Genomic DNA, 16,248 nt, shown 5'->3' with positions numbered 1-16,248 from the left:
GGGGTTGGGGGGGGGGGGGGTTGAGGACAGCCAAGTTAATGGCACAGGAAATGCCACCGGTTGTTGATTATCAGCACCCTCCCTATCCTCTCTCCCAGCCTCATCTACACCATCATCCATAGCATGATTAGACCCAGCCTCCGCCACACCACCATCCATAGCATGACTAGACCCAGCCTCATCTACACCACCATCCATAGCATGACTAGACACAGCTTCATCTACACCACCATCTCTTGCATGACTAGGCCCAGCCTCATCTTCACCACCATCCCTGGCATGACTAGGCCCAGCCTCTGCTGTCTGCATCTCATTGCCCCCTGCACGTTGACCTCGATTTCCCCCACTGGCGCTTGTGCCCTCACCTTGTCTTTGGTCTTTATGTGGGCACGCAAAGCTCTTATGCCCCAAAGCCCCACACTCAAAACACTGTAGACTATCTGTGCTAGCAAACCCTGTGTAGAGCCCCTCCCCATGCCTCACTTTAAAATGCACATTTAGCTGTTGCTCATTGTTATTCAGAAACATGAACACTTGCCTCCGGAATGAAACACCGTGCTTAACGGCATCTGCCTGAAAACCTGCCGACAGTACACGAAAACCGCTAGCAAACTTACCAAAACGACTCAGCTCTTTCCTGATTTGATCATCCGTAATAAACTGAGGCAAATTTGCAACTACCACCCTTGTCGAAGGGGTAGAAAGAGGTCAAATTGACACCAACACACCCCTTACAAATATTCCACTAGCAATTAGCCTACCAACCAAATTTGCTCTTTTCATGAACACAACCACAGCTTTGTTCATTCTAGAAGCGGAATGTATAAAATCAGCTCCTACCTGTTCACCGACTGTTCTCCTCCACTTTAACTCCATTCTCAGGAACACACCTGAATCCATGCCGTATCGACAGCGTCTCCTCCGCGCCAGGCTGAGAAGCCATCGCGCACACCACACCTTTCAAACCTCAGGAAACTAACTCTGTCCTCTTCCACCCTAACTTTGAAAAAAACTATGGATACCGCTAAAACAAATAATGCATTAGCCCTCCACCATAGAAAATAAAATTGAAAGAAAAGACCAAGGACAGAATCAAGAAAGATAGTTAGGACAGAGCCCTCCACACCACCTCAACTCCGCAATAACTCCCAGCATGTCACAGAGGAGAGCAGAGAGAGAGAGAGGAGAGAGAGAGAGACGAGAGAGAGACGAGAAGACGACGAGAGAGAGAGAGAGAGAAGAGAGAGTAGAGAGAGATGAGAGGCAGGGAGAGGAGAGGAGGAGAGAGAGAGTGAGCAGAGAGAGTAGAGAGAGAGATGAAGAAGAGAGAAGGATAAGATGAGAAGTATCAGATAGAAGCAGAATGAGCCAGAAGAAGAGAGAGAAGAGAGAGAGATGAGAGGAGAGAAGACGAGAGGAGAGAGATGAAGAGAAGAGAGAGAGACGAGGAGAAGAGAGAGAGAGAGAGAGGATAAGCCTACTGTTAATTGTACAGTAGGGCTTGACTGTGTATGTGATGTTTCGTCTTTGTGCATGCTGTTTGTCTGCTGCTGGTGAAGAAAGATAAGAAAAGCTAATTTAGGCAGGATGGTCAGTCTTTACTACTCCCCCTATCAAATCAACATATTGCTCTGCCAGCGATTTGACATTGATTTGTGACCCACTGCTGTATGTGTAGCGAAGTGTGATCGTGGATGTGTGTGTATGTGTGTGTGTGTACATGTGCACTTGTGTGTTTTGCGCTTGCATGCATGTGAGTGTGTGCGTGTGTGTTTGTGTACATCCTTGTTTGTGTGTGTAAAAGTGAAAGTGTATAGGGATGTTTCTGGAGGGCACTGTTAGGGGACTATAAGTGCTGAACCAGCACCATGTTGAGATATTGGCCCTGGCTCGTCACATAAGTGACTTGTAATTCTTCTGAAACTCTTAGAATTAGTGGTGACTTGAGGAAACCTGGAGATCCTCAAGGAATCCGCTAGAGTTCCTCAAGGAACTATTGCTAAGTAGCTTCAATGAAGGTATCAGAGGTGTTGAGTTCTTAAAGAGCCTAATCAAAATCCCAAAGTTGGAATAGTTTAACACTGTTTTACTGTATGTACGCAGCATGTCATATTATATTAGAATGTTTAATATGCAAAATATTCAAGGAACGTTTAATTTGCAGTGTACCAACTCAACATGATAAACAGGATGACCAAAAATACTCTGCCAACTCTCAATCTAATAGGCTGCCACCTTTACAATATATTATTAAATGTCCCGAACAGTCATTCCGATTCCCATGCACAGTTGAAGTCGGAAGTTTACATACACTTGTTGGAGCCATTAAACTTGTTTTTCAACCACTCCACAAATTTCTTGTAAACAAACTATAGTTTTGGCAAGTTGGTTAGGACATCTACTTTGTGCATGACACAAGTAATTTTTCCAACAATTGTTTACAGACAGATTATTTCACTTATAATTCACTGTATCACAATTCCAGTGGGTCAGAAGATTACATACACTAAGTTGACTGTGCCTTTAAACAGCTTGGAAAATTCAGAAAATTATGTCATGGCTTTAGAAGCTTCTGATAGGCTAATTGATATAATTTTAGTCAATTGGAGGTGTACCTGTGGATGTATTTCAAGGCCTACCTTCAAACTCAGTGCTTCTTTGCTTGACATCATGGGAAAATCTAAAAGAAGTCAGCCAAGACCTCAGAAAAAATTGTAGACCTCCACAAGTCTGGTTCATCCTTGGGAGCAATTTCCAAATGCCTGAAGGTACCATGTTCATCTGTACAAACAATAGTACGCAAGTATAAACACCATGGGACCACGCAGCCGTCATCCGCTCAGGAAGGAGACGCGTTCTGTCTCCTAGAGATGAACGTACTTTGGTGCGAAAAGTGCAAATCAATCTCAGAACAACAGCAAAGGACCATGTGAAGATGCTGGAGGAAACAGGTACAAAGTATCTACATCCACAGTAATACAATCCTATATCGACATAACCTTAAAGACCACTCAGCAGGAAGAAGCCACTGCTCCAAAACGCCATAAAAAGCCAGACTACGGTTTGCAACTGCACATGGGGACAAAGATCGTACTTTTTGGAGAAATGTCCTCTGGTCTGATGAAACAAAAATGGAACTGTTTGGCCATAATGACCAATGTTATGTTTGGAGGAAAAGGGGAGGCTTGCAAGCTGAAGAACACCATCCCAACCGTGAAGCACGGGGGTGGCAGCATCATATTGTGGGGTGCTTTGCTGCAGGAGGGACTGGTGCACTTCACAAAATAGATGGCATCATGAGGCAGGAAAAGTATGTGGATATGTTGAAGCAACATCTCAAGACATCAGTCAGGAAGTTAAAGGTTGGTCACAAATGGGTCTTCCAAATGGACAATGACCCCAAGCATACTTCCACGTTGTGGAAAATGGCTAAAGGACCACAAAGTCAAGGTATTGGAGTGGCCATCACAAAGCCCTGACCTCAATCCTATAAAAAATGTGTGGGCAGAACTGAAAAAGCGTCTGTGAGCAAGGAGGCCTACAAACCTGACTCAGTTACACCAGCTCTGTCAGGAGGATGGGCCAAACTTCACCCAACATATTGTCAGAAGCTTGTGGAAGGGCTACCCAAAACGTTTGACCCAAGTTAAACAATTTAAAGGCAATGCTACCAAATACTAATTGAGTGTATGTAAACTTCTGACCCACTGGGAATGTGATTAAAGATATAAAAGCTGAAATCATTCTCTCTATTATTACTCTGACATTTCACATTCTTAAAATAAAGTGGTGATCCTAACTGACCTAAGACAGGGGATTTTTACTAGGATTAAATGTCAGGAATTGTGAAAAACTGAGTTTAAATATATTTGGCTAAGGTGTATGTAAACTTCTGTCTTCAACTGTAAATAGCCTTTTTGACTGACTAAAATATCACCCATTATGTTTTTGTGAAAAAGTACTTTTTCTCTCATCGCTAAGTACCAGGAAGTTTGAAAAGACAGCCTTAGTGGGCGGGGAGCTTTTATTCATGAGCTCACCTTGACTCACAGCTCTTTGAGATGCCTATGTCAAGAAACTTGGATGCAGTGTTGCAGTAAAATAATCTCAAGCAAGTTTGGCAATACACAAAGCAATTTTTTTATATATCTCCTGTTTGGTATGTGTCTTCGGATGTKGTTCACATCACTGACGGATGTGTTGACATGACAACTCCGTCAGAGTTTTGAATGACCCTCCTCCCCTTTTGTTCCATGCTGGCTGGAGACCTAGCTAGCCTGTAACTAGCTAACACCAAACACAGATGAAAGGGGAAACATATGTATCTTTGCCATATATGAATAGGGTAAACTTTTAATTATATTTTCTGACACCCTACAGACATTTTATGGCACCAGTAGAGTAGCGATCTACCTATATAAGCCCCACCCCTCTGCAAACACGCCTTCTCTGATGTTGGTTACAAGGTGGTACTTATTTGAATTGGGTAAGAGAATATCATGTTACCATTGGTGTTTTCACATTTTTGAGTTAGGGTTACATCACCTTATCCCCTTAACAATCCCGCCTCCTGAATCCATGTGTTTGACATGTGGAAGTGGACCAGAAACATCATGTAGAAGCAACAGTCAGTCATTTTTCATACTTTGATCTGGTTTCATCCAAATATCATTACATTTCATGATTTTGACTGTTCATGGCCTGTAAAAAGGTTCAACATTGAACACCTCCCATCACAGAAAGGTTCAAACCTTTACACAGGGGTTCCTCGAGGATCCTTTTCAGAGGGGTTGTACAAGGAACCTTTGTAAAATGGAAAGGTTCCGCCGGTATGGCAACCCAAAAGGTTCTTCCAGGCACCTTTACTTTTAAGAGTGTGGAGTGCAATTTACACAGCTCTGTCCTCCTCCCACCCGCTCATTTTCTCCCTTGCTTTTTATTTTCTCTGTCTGTCTACTCATCTGTCGGTGCAAAAGCTCATAATTTGGTCAACCTTTCTCTTACTGTAACAGTGAAGACTTTTTGGAAAGATATGGATATAGGAAATAGCTTTGTGTTAATTGTAGGCTATCAGTAACATGTCTGTCTGTTTTTCCCAGCAGCAGAGTCCGGCAGGAGACAATGTCTCTCTCAAACACCAGCTTCTGCAGGTCATCGTACGGGTGGCTCAATACTGCATGCTCCTCAACGGTAAGTGTGTGCGTGTGCGTGTGCGTGTGCGTGTGAATCATTTTTGATTATGTACAGTACCAGTCAAAAGTTTGGACACACCTACTCATTCCAGGGTTTTTCTTTATTTTGACTATTTTCTACATTGTAGAATAATAGTGAAGACATCAAAACTATAAAATAACAAATGGAATTATGTAGTAACCAAAAAACTGTTAAACAAATCAAAGTAAATGTTATAATTGAGATTAAATATGCAAAGAGAAATGACAGTCCATCATTACTTTAAGACGTGAAGGTCAGTCAATCCGGAAAATTTCAAGAACTTTTCAAGTTTCTTCAAGTGCATTCGCAAAAACCATCAAGCGCTATGATGAAACTGGCTCTCAGGAGGACCACCAAAGGAAAAGAAGACCCAGAGTTACCTCTGCTGCAGAGGATACGGTCATTAGAGTTAACTGCACCTCAGATTGCAGCCCAAATAAATGCTTCACAGAGTTCAAGTAACAGACAAATCTCAACATCAACTGTTCAGAGGAGACTGTGTGAATCAGGCCTTCATGGTCTAATTGCTGCATAGAAACCACTACTAAAGAACACCAATAATATTATTGTGCCAAGAAACACGAGCAATGGACATTAGACTGGTGGAAATCTGGTGGAGTCCAAATTTGAGATTTTTGGTTCCAACCGCCGTGTCTTTGTGAGACGCAGAGTAGGTTAAATATATTTAAAAAAAAGAAAAACCCTTGAATGTGTAGGTGTGTCCAAACTTCTGACTGGTACTGGATATCAAAACATTTATACATAAAAATTGTATATGATGAAAATGATCTCATTCTGTCTCATCTTCCTGTGGTTCAATCAATGGCCATGTATCTTTTCTCAATTGCTGCTGTTTGTTTTCCTCATCCTCCAGATTACCTGAACAACCTCTCCCCAGACTCCAAAGAATACGAAGATACACAAGGTACAGTGGAGCTCTGCTATAAGCACTAGCCATGGTATAGTTAAGCAATACGTCCCGAGGAGGTGTGGTATATGGCCAATATACCATGGCTAAGGGCTGTTCTTATGCATGACGCAACGCAGAGTACATGGATACAGCCCTTAGCTGTGGTATGTTGGCCATAAACCACAAACCCTGAGGTGCCTTATTGCTATTATAAACTGGTTACAAAAGTAATTAGAGTAGTAAAAATACATGTTTTTTCATACCCGTGGTATACGGTCTGATATACCACTGCTGTCAGCCAATCACCATCCAGGGCTTGAACCACCCAGTTTATAATACCTCCTTAGTCTGTATTGCATTATTCACAGAGGGCCATGTCGGTTCTGTTTGTATGTGTTTATAAGGGATTTATTTGGGCTCATTTGCCATTTTGAGTAACTCACAGGGGAGCCATTTTACCCTATGTTTTTCTTTGTGTGTGGGTAAATCACTAGGGAGACATTTTGGCTGTCTWGTCTCTGTGTACTGTATATGTAATTCACGAGTGGGTAGCTACTGTGCTATCTTTGGCCCCTCTGGTCTGTGTGTGTCTGTGCACAGCAAATTCTCCAGTGTTAAATCAGGTCCACACTTTTAAGTGTTAAATAACACTGTGCTTAGTGCTGATGCTGTTACACTTTATCAGTGTTAGGGAATTAACACTTTCAGTGTTGTGCAATAACATCTCATATAGTATTTTTTATTATTACACCCCAAGGTTTGTATTTCAGTGTTGGAATAAGGACAACACAACAATATTTAGTTTGCTTTTATGAAAGCATTTACAAAGTCATCATAATTAGCAGCAGACATACTCAATCTTTAATTAACACAACCATAGACCACATAAACTGCTACAACACTTCCACTCACGGGTAGCCAAAAATAACTAGTTGAAAACCACGCCCCCAGTAAGCCACGCCTCCAATCTAATTGCCTTTTAGAGTGAATTGTAAAGTTACCACCCATGACTGTATTTGTTAGTGACAGAGACATGGTTGTTGAATTCATTATTTTTCAATTCTGTGGACTTTCTCAAGTGTGTTACTACCGTTGGTGAATGTTATCAGTAAAATGTTTATAGAGTTTTATGTTCCTTGTTGTCCACATCACCAACAAATGATCATGGTCCAAACACACCAAGCCAGTTGTGAAGAGGGCACAACAACACCTTTTTCCCCTGAGGAGACTGAAAARATTTGCCATGGGTCCCCAGATCCTCARAAAGTTMTACAGCTGCACCATCGAGATCATCCTGACCGGTTGTATTACTGCCTGGTATGGCAACTGCTCAGCATCTGACCGGAAGGCGCTACAGAGGGTAGTGCATATGGCCCAGTACATCACTAGGGCCAAGCTTCCTGACATCCAGGACCTATATAAGTTGGTGTCAGAGGAAGGCCCAAAAAATTGTCAGAGACTCCAGTCACCTAAGTCATAGACTGTTCTCTCTGCTACTGCATGGCAAGCAGTACTGGAGCGCCAAGTCTAGGACCAAAAGGCTCCTTAACAGCTTCTACCCCCAAGCCATAAGACTGCTGAATAACTAAACGAATCAAATGGCCACCTGGACTATTTACATTGAACCCCCCTCCTTTTGTTTTTACACTGCTGCTACTCACTTTTTATTATCTATGCATAGTCACTTTACAAATTACCTCGATTAACCTGTACCCCCGCACATTGACTCGGTACCGGTACCCCCTGTATATAGCCTTGTTATTGTTATGTACATTTCTTTTGTTACCTTGTGATTTTTATTTTTTACTATAGTTTATTTAGTAAATATTGTATTAACTCTATTGCTTGAACTGCATTGTTAAGGGCTTGTAAGTAAGCATTTCACATGTGAAGGTCTACACCTGTTATATTCGGCGCATGTGACAAATTACATTTGATTTGATTTGAAATTTGTTTATGACAATACAGATATCAGGTGTTTAGGTTGCTTTTTTTATATTTTTATTTTATTTTACTGGTATTTCCAGTGGTATCCACTTGAATTGCTGGCGGCAAAACATCCTAGGAAATGCTCTTTAATTGACTCAAACTGTCTCCAATCAATCAGTCATTCAATTTCTGGTACCGTGGTTGGGGTGTCGCCTAAGCCAATGGAGGCGTAGCTCTACGGATCTTAATTGCACAAAGCCTATTATTTGGCAGGGAATACTATTTGTAGATCAGTGATTCTACACCTCACTATTCTCAAGCTGATCCTCTCCAACAGAATCAATCTTTGATCATCGGCGGTTATAAAAATGGGGCAATTAGTACAGTTAAAGGGGATAGACTATGAGAGAGACTATGAATCCAACCAGAAAATATCAAACATTCAAAATCAGAATATCACTTGAAAAATAAGCGTGCCACTACCCCGCTGGGAAGATCTTTGCAGATTACAACAATATATTCTGTAAAATCTGCAATTTAGCATTAGATTATAAACGGAAAGACAGGATAGACAGCCATCTGAAATAATAATACATTACATTACGGTGTCTCAGAAGAAGGCTTCTACCCAAGACAATTTAGATTTCCTAACGAATACGTTGTGAAAAATATTTCACAATAATACACACAAATCTAAAGTAAAGGAATGGAATTAAAAATATATCAATATTTGGACGAGTAATGTCAGAGCGGCATAGACTAAGATACAGTAGAATGGAAAAGAATACAGTATAGACATATGAGATGAGTAATGAAAAATATGTAAACATTATTAAAGTGACAAGTCTTCCATTATTAAAGTGGCCAGTGATTTCAAGTCTATGTATATAGGGCAGCAGCCTCTAATRTGCTAGTGATGGCTATTTAACAGTCTGATGGCCTTGAGATAGAACCTGTTTTTCAGTCTCTCGGTCCCAGCTTTGATGCAGCTGTACTGACCTCGCCTTCTGGATGATACCGGGGTGAACAGGCAGTGGCTCAGGTGGTTGTTGTCCCTGATGATCTTTTTGGCCTTCCTGTGACATCGGGTGCTGTAGGTGTCATGGAGGGCAGGTAGTTTTCCCACAGTGATGCGTTGGGTAGACCGCACCACCCTCTGGAGAGCCCTGCGGTTGCAGGCGGTGCAGTTGCCGTACCAAGCGGTGATAAAGCCTGACAGAATGCTCTCAATTGTGCATCTGTAAAAGTTTGAGGGTTTTAGCTGCCAAGCAAMATTTCTTCATCCTCCTGAGGTTGAAGAGGCACTGTTGCGCCTTCTTCACCCCACTGTCTGTGTGGGTGGACCATTTCAGTGTGTCAGTGATGTGTACGCAGAGGAACTTGAAGCTTTCCACCTTCTCCACTGCGGTCCCCTCGATGTGGATAGGGGGGTGCCCCACCTGCCATTTCCTGAAGTCCACGATAAGCTCCTTTGTTTTGTTGACGTTGGGTGAGAGGTTATTTTCCTGGCTCTCACCTCCCCCTGTAGGCTGTCTTGTCATTGTTGTTAATGAGGCCTACTACTGTTGTATGGTCTGCAAACTTGATGATTGAGTTGAAGGCGTGCGTGGCCATGCAGTCATGGGTGAACATGGAGTACCGGAGGGTGCTGTTCTGTTAACAATTCTATTAAGACCACAGTATTTGGAGAGAAATGCTTCTCCACCTTCACAAAGCATGTGTAAAAGCACAGGTACTTGCATAGGCGAAATTGCCACGGAGGATATATTCAGAACAGGTCAATTCATCCCCCTCAATAATTTCTTAAAAAATATGGCCCCCCCAGATAGCATATGAACACATCATAAGCAATGGCAAAATGTGTAGAATTGCAGGAAATTAGCTTTAACGGTCGACATTGGGCACGAACAACGGTCCAACTTATCATTCTGGTGTCATTCTGGTCATGCGCACCACGACCGACGTAGCTAGTTTGTTAACTAAACTAGCCACTTGTAGCTAGCCAGTAACTCCTGCAGTATGTGTTGACGTCATTTCACATGATTTGTTTTTGGACAGAAGCTGTAGAGATTGGTAAGAAATTGTATTTCTGTAGTCAAATATCTTATTCATAATTGTTTTTTAAACATTAAATGACCTGGTATGATGGTGCATTGATCAGTTATACAGTTGAAAGTTATTTTTGCGTTTTTGGCCAAAGTTTATCTTTAAAGTATGTGTCCAATGCCTCCCGGGTGTCGCAGCGGTCTAAGGCACTGCATCGCAGTGCTTGAGGCGTCACTAGACAACCGGGTTCGATCCCTGGCTCTGTTGCTGCTGTCCGCGACCAGGAGACCCATGAGGCGGCGCACAATTGGCCCAGCATCGTCCGGGTTAGGGGAGGGTTTGGCCGGCCGGGATGTCCTTATCCCATCGTGCTCTAGCAACTCCTGTGGCGGGCCGGACGCATGCACGCTGACACGGTCGCTAGTTGTACAGTGTTTCGTCCGAGACATTGGTGCGGCTGTCTTCCAGGTTAAGCGAGCAGGGTGTCAAGAAGCAGTGCAGCTTGGCAGGGTCGTGTTTCGGAGGACACATGGCTCTCAACCTTCACCTCTCCCGAGTCCATACGGGAGTTGCAGCGAGGGGACAAGACTGTAACTACCAATTGGATATCATGAAAAAGGGGTAAAAAATATATAAAACATTTATTAAATGTCCAGTGTTTCCAGATTTCTATTAAATATGACCGATAATTAATTACAACATCAGAATGGTGTGGGCATATACAGGTCATAAAAAATATGAATGCAAGTAGAACACTGATTGGCCAGCTCATCCTCCTCAGGAGGACGACATCATCCTATATGAGGAAATATCAAGCATTTTTTAAATGGTCTGTTTGAGATACAAGTTTGAGGTGATTTTTTTGTTGTTGTTTTTTCTCCAATTTATGCTTTGGCCACAAATACCAGTATAGGATGAGTTAACAACATTATTTGGATGAGTTAACAGAATATGAACTTTTAAAAGTGAGATTTTCACTGGACAGTTACTTTAAAACAAAATGTTCTCTCAGCCTCATGGAAAAATGTGTAGAGTAACAGGAAATTAGCTTTGAAACTGCAAAATGTTCTCTCATCCTCATGGCAAAATATGAAGAATAGCATGACATGAATTGCACATTTTTCTCTCTGCCCCATGGCAAAATGTGTAGAATTGCAGAAAATAAATTCGGACTCATTTTTTTTATATAGCAAATGTTGTGAAATCAAGGAAGTTAGCTGCCCCCCCCCCAAAAAATTATATGTTTTCCCTAATAATAATAATAATACAAAWTWTTTTTTTTCAAAATACCCCTCCATATACCCCTGAAAACTCCCCTCGTCCCCCCAAATATCTACATCACAATTTCCCCCTTGATGTACTGACACTGTTGAATAGTACACTGCCTGCAAATACACTGTATCAGCCAGAACAACTTTGTCTTCACCCAGCTCTCCTACAAAATATGGTCTTGTGTGTCAGTGGATTCGTCCGTTATTATGGAGATTCTTTCAGTTTTTTTTACCAGGCTACACCTCCGTTCTATAGGCTACATTTGTGTTAATGAATGAGTGCATTTTGTCAACGTTTTCAAAGGGATGTTGGCGCTTGAAAAATAAATGTACGTTTTTATGTATTTCTATAGCGAATGAAAATGGCTACTTTGTTCCGAAATAGGCTACATTTTCTTAGATAAAAGGGTGGAACATGTACACGTCATGAAAGATGAGAATGGTCTCTGTCCCTCTCTGGTTCTCTGTACGTTTTGATTTTTGTTTTAACACCCCTTTACTTCTCTGTTTTCACTGTCTCTTCTCTCTCAGCCGCACTGGTGATAGTATCAGACGTTGCGGATCAAGCCAATGACAGTTTGAAACATGGGGTGAGTTTCAAGTACGAAGACGAGTGTTTGTGACAGTTCCTCCAACATGGTGTGTGMACAGTATGTGTGCGTGAGTGCTTGCGTACATTCCTGCCTGTCTATCTGCCTATTTGCCTGCCTGTCTGCCTGTGTGTGTGTTAGCGTGTACAGTCAGTGTTGTGGGATGCACAATGTTTTATCTTTTAGTTATTGTTATTGTTTAACATGGAATGTTGGCATAATCTCTCATACAAGCTCTCTCGCCCTTCCTCCCCCCCTCTCTCCCTCTCTCTCTCAGGAGAACCTGCTGCGTCTGGTCAACATAGAGTACAGTGTTCGAGGCCAGAGGGATCTGCTCCAGCCTGGCAGGGTGAGCTCCGTCCTGCCTGATAACACCATTGTTTCTACCCAGGGCTCCAGGCACCCTCCACCTCTCCATCCCACCCGTGTCGCCCTTTATATAACCAGTCAGCTGGGAATCCCCTGGCCCTCTCTTTGTGTCTAGGTGGGGTGGAGTAGAGCAGGCACACACTCTTAAAGGACTCTTTAAAAGCCCTCTCTCCAACTTTCTTCTCAATGTTAAAACTGCCGAATACTTCCCATACGTGGAACACTGACTGCCCCAATTGCTATTTAATCTACTTTGTCGAATTAGAGTTATAAAATTCTCCAAAAATAAATAAATAAATGTTTAATAAATTCCCTGGTTTTCCAGAAATCCTGGTTGGAGGATTCTGGATTTCCTGCTTTTTTTCTATGAATTACGGGATTCCTTCGACCAGGAATTTTGCAACCCTATGTCTGACCCTGTGTGTGTGTGTGTGTGTGTGTGTGTGTGTGTGTGTGTCGTGTGTGGATTGGTGTTGTGGGTGCTGTTGTGTGTGTGTGTGTGTGTGTGTGTGTGTGTGTGTGTGTGTGTGTGTGTGTGTGGTGTGTGTGTGTGTGTGTGTTGTTCTCAGGTGTTTGTGAAGGAGGGCACTCTGATGAAGGTCAGCAGGAAGTTCAAGACAGCCACGCCACCTGTTTCTGGTAAATGTCACTTCCTGTTTGGTGGGAGGGTAGGACACTCACCAGCACAAACCTATAGATATACAACTGACAGAACAAGCAATGGGGTTTTTAGGCAAAAAATACCATTSTTTAACAGAATTTTCAATCACAATTTGCTCTAATTTTAACATGGTCACTGCACTTGTCATTATGACTACACAACTATGCACYATCTTCTGCCATGTAAATGTGAAAAGGAGAAGCAGCAGTTCTGTTCTGTTTGCGCTATATCGATGGCCTGGTCCTCCCAGACCCTGCTATTGAGAGAGCAGTTTCCTGGCAGGATGTTTCTGAATGGGCGCTTCCTGAGCTGCTCTTTACTGACGGGACAGGGAACCTCAGGAACACTCCTCATACACCCACACACACACATACCCCCTAGACCAGATACTCGTTCTTTTGAACAATGCTGATACAGCCATACACACTAAACCTGGTAGTTTTTCTGTTCAACACTGCTGATACAGCCACACACACTAAACCTGGTAGTTTTTCTGTTCAACACTGCTGATACAGCCATACACACTAAACCTGGTAGTTTTTCTGTTCAACACTGCTGATACAGCCACACACACTAGACCTGGAGAAAACTCTATTTGAACCTCTTATGTTAGTTCGTCCAATCATAACTGTCTTTAAGAAATAGAGCAAGATAGAAATGTGTAATACTTAGTATGTAGATCAGTAGATGTTCACATGGATGTCCTACTATTGTTTTACCACACCATGTTAATCAAAAATTGTATCATTACTCATTACCGCCCCCACCTAGATACTGTCATCTTTCTAAAAAAGAACACGCGCGTCCTAAGCAACCCTACATCTGCACTCATGATATGGTAGTATGGGTCACCTATCTGGGGTAGGAGAGGAGGATGAGGAGGGAGAGGAGGAGGAGGATAGGGAGGGTGTAATTTATAAAGACATAACTCTAAATAGAGTAACGACTTCAGACAGGCCATTCTTTAGCAGCCTGGCAGCGCAAGCCCCCTCTGTAACCATGCCAACAGAACACAGACTGTGCCATCTCAAAGTGAGAGAGAGGGATGTGAGCAGAAGAGAAAGAGCATAAAACAAAGAATGGTTTTACTATGACATATAATTACAGGATAAAAGGGGATTTCGATCTTTTTTCAAATGTCCAGCCCTCTCAGTGGCGGTAAACAAAGATAGAAAGAAGAGTTACAGAGTTAAAGGGTCAATCTGCAGTTGCTACATCCATTTTGGACATATAAATTAATGTTATATACCTATTGATTCTTGAAGAATATATCACTTATATATAAATGCCTCGTGAGCTTAGTTCAACTGTCAATGCCACCAGAACCCAAAATATACGCTGGTTTTACTCCAATGTTTGTAAACAAAGTAAATGTAAAYAAACACTATATCCTCAAATAATTTTGATATCATGGATGGTCAGTCCTTGCATCCATAGCTCTGTCTATGAATTTGAGAGTGGGTACATTTCCCCAGACCGATTGCCTTTTACCAACAGAGACGTGGTGTTGTCTTTGTTATTGTTTAAACTGCGGATTCTAGTTTTAAAGAAAGACAAATATAATCTGAAAATGAAAAGCTAATGCCAAATTATGCCTATCCTCGAATGACCAATGACCTTTATTTACATCTACTTATACCCCAGTATTAGTCAACTTTTATGTTTTAGAAGTCACTGTTGTCAAACTAGAGGGATTTAAGACGATTTACTCAATCATATTTGGAAATATTATCCAACAGGATAAAACTTAATTTTAAATCTTATAGGAAAAGCTGTAGGATCTGCTTGTGGGAAATCCCTTAAACATGTAAGAATAAACACTGAAGCTATAGGCTGTCAATCCACTCATGATGACACACACAACTATAATCGTCCATTTAGTGTTTTTCTACAACATAGTACTTTCGCTTTGTCAAGGAAGTGGAGTTATGGTGTGCTCGGGGTCTTGGTGGAATGATGAGTAGAGCACATGTCATGCGATCAGAAAAACGTACAGTTATGAATATAACTACAGTTCTCTGAAGGAGGGAATGAGGTATAACATACTATGGGGAGTCAACTGCCAATCATATTCACCTGAAGTGTCCAGGTCGGTGCCATAGGCTTAGACACTGTTCTGAGCTGACTCACGCCTTTCAGGAGCCGCACCAACAGAGGATGACACCTCTGGGTAGAGCCATCAATCCCTACATGACACCTACCCCCCCACGCCCACCCCGCTTTGCCCTCAGAGCAGCCTCAATTCATCGGGGCATGGACTCCACAAGGTGTCGAAAGCATTCTACAGGGATGCTGGCCCATGTTGACTCCAATGCTTCACATAGTTGTGTCAAGTTGGCTGGATGTCCTTTKGGTGGAGGACCATTCTTGATACAAACAGGAAACTGTTGAGTGTGAAAAACCGTGTGAAATACAAACTGGAGCAACTGGCACTTACTACCATACCCCATTCGAAGGCTCTTACATTTCTGGTCTTGCCCATTCACCCTCTGGATGTCACATATACACAATCCATGTCTCAATTTCCTCAAGGCTTGAAAATACTTCTTTAACCTGTCTCCTCCCCTTCATCTACACTGATTGAAGTGAATTTCACAAGTGACATCAATAAGGGATCATAGCTTTCACCTGGATTCACCTTGTCAATCTATATTATGGAAAGAGAAGGTGTTCTTATGTTTTGTATAGCCTCTTGTAGAGGGTGCACGTGACGACTGTATAGTTGTATTCACGTTCGAAGGTAAACCYCTAGCCGTCAAATTCAACCTTCAGGGGCCTAAAACCAYAAATCCCATATCTGCGTTCGTGGGGACCAAACTTTCCCGTGCACCTGGGACAACAGATTCCGATGACACGGAACCCTCCATGGGTTCTCGCCCAACAGACGTATGATCTCTGGGAACCAGGGTTGTCTGGGCCAACGGGGTGCCACCAGAATCAACAACAGACCCTCCTAACGGACCCTCTCCCTGCAATAGCAGTCGATGGTCCGTCCAAGGAGTCAACGCCTTTAGGCACGAGGAGGATACCTTGAGCAACCAATGGCAGTGGCGAGATGCGTCCAGATGTGTAGCAATCACCCAGAGCTGAAACAGACTCATCAACAGAAGTCCAAGAGGCACCACAGGAGGCACCACAGAGGCATCATAGGGGCMATCAGACCCAATAAACACAGGCACAAGCGAAACGGCACTGAGTGCCCCAATTGAAACTGTGGCAGACGGAGCCGGATGCATGATTCAGAACCGAGTCCACAAC

The 16,248-nt window shown here is 42.6% G+C and overlaps 1 protein-coding gene across 1 annotated transcript in view; it reads left to right on the top strand.

Moving 5' to 3' along the window:
• fgd5b (FYVE, RhoGEF and PH domain containing 5b) overlaps positions 1-16,248 on the top strand; it is a 79,715-nt gene that overhangs the window by 46,584 nt on the left and 16,883 nt on the right. The window contains 6 exon segments of the mRNA XM_070444615.1: positions 5,100-5,190; positions 6,089-6,139; positions 11,902-11,960; positions 12,238-12,309; positions 12,899-12,946; positions 12,948-12,968. Of these exon segments, the coding sequence (XP_070300716.1) occupies positions 5,100-5,190; positions 6,089-6,139; positions 11,902-11,960; positions 12,238-12,309; positions 12,899-12,946; positions 12,948-12,968 (342 nt within the window).

The sequence above is a fragment of the Salvelinus sp. IW2-2015 genome, linkage group LG1 (assembly GCF_002910315.2).
Source record: "Salvelinus sp. IW2-2015 linkage group LG1, ASM291031v2, whole genome shotgun sequence".
Lineage (NCBI taxonomy): Eukaryota > Metazoa > Chordata > Actinopteri > Salmoniformes > Salmonidae > Salvelinus > Salvelinus sp. IW2-2015.
This window is presented reverse-complemented; position numbering and strand designations above follow the sequence as displayed.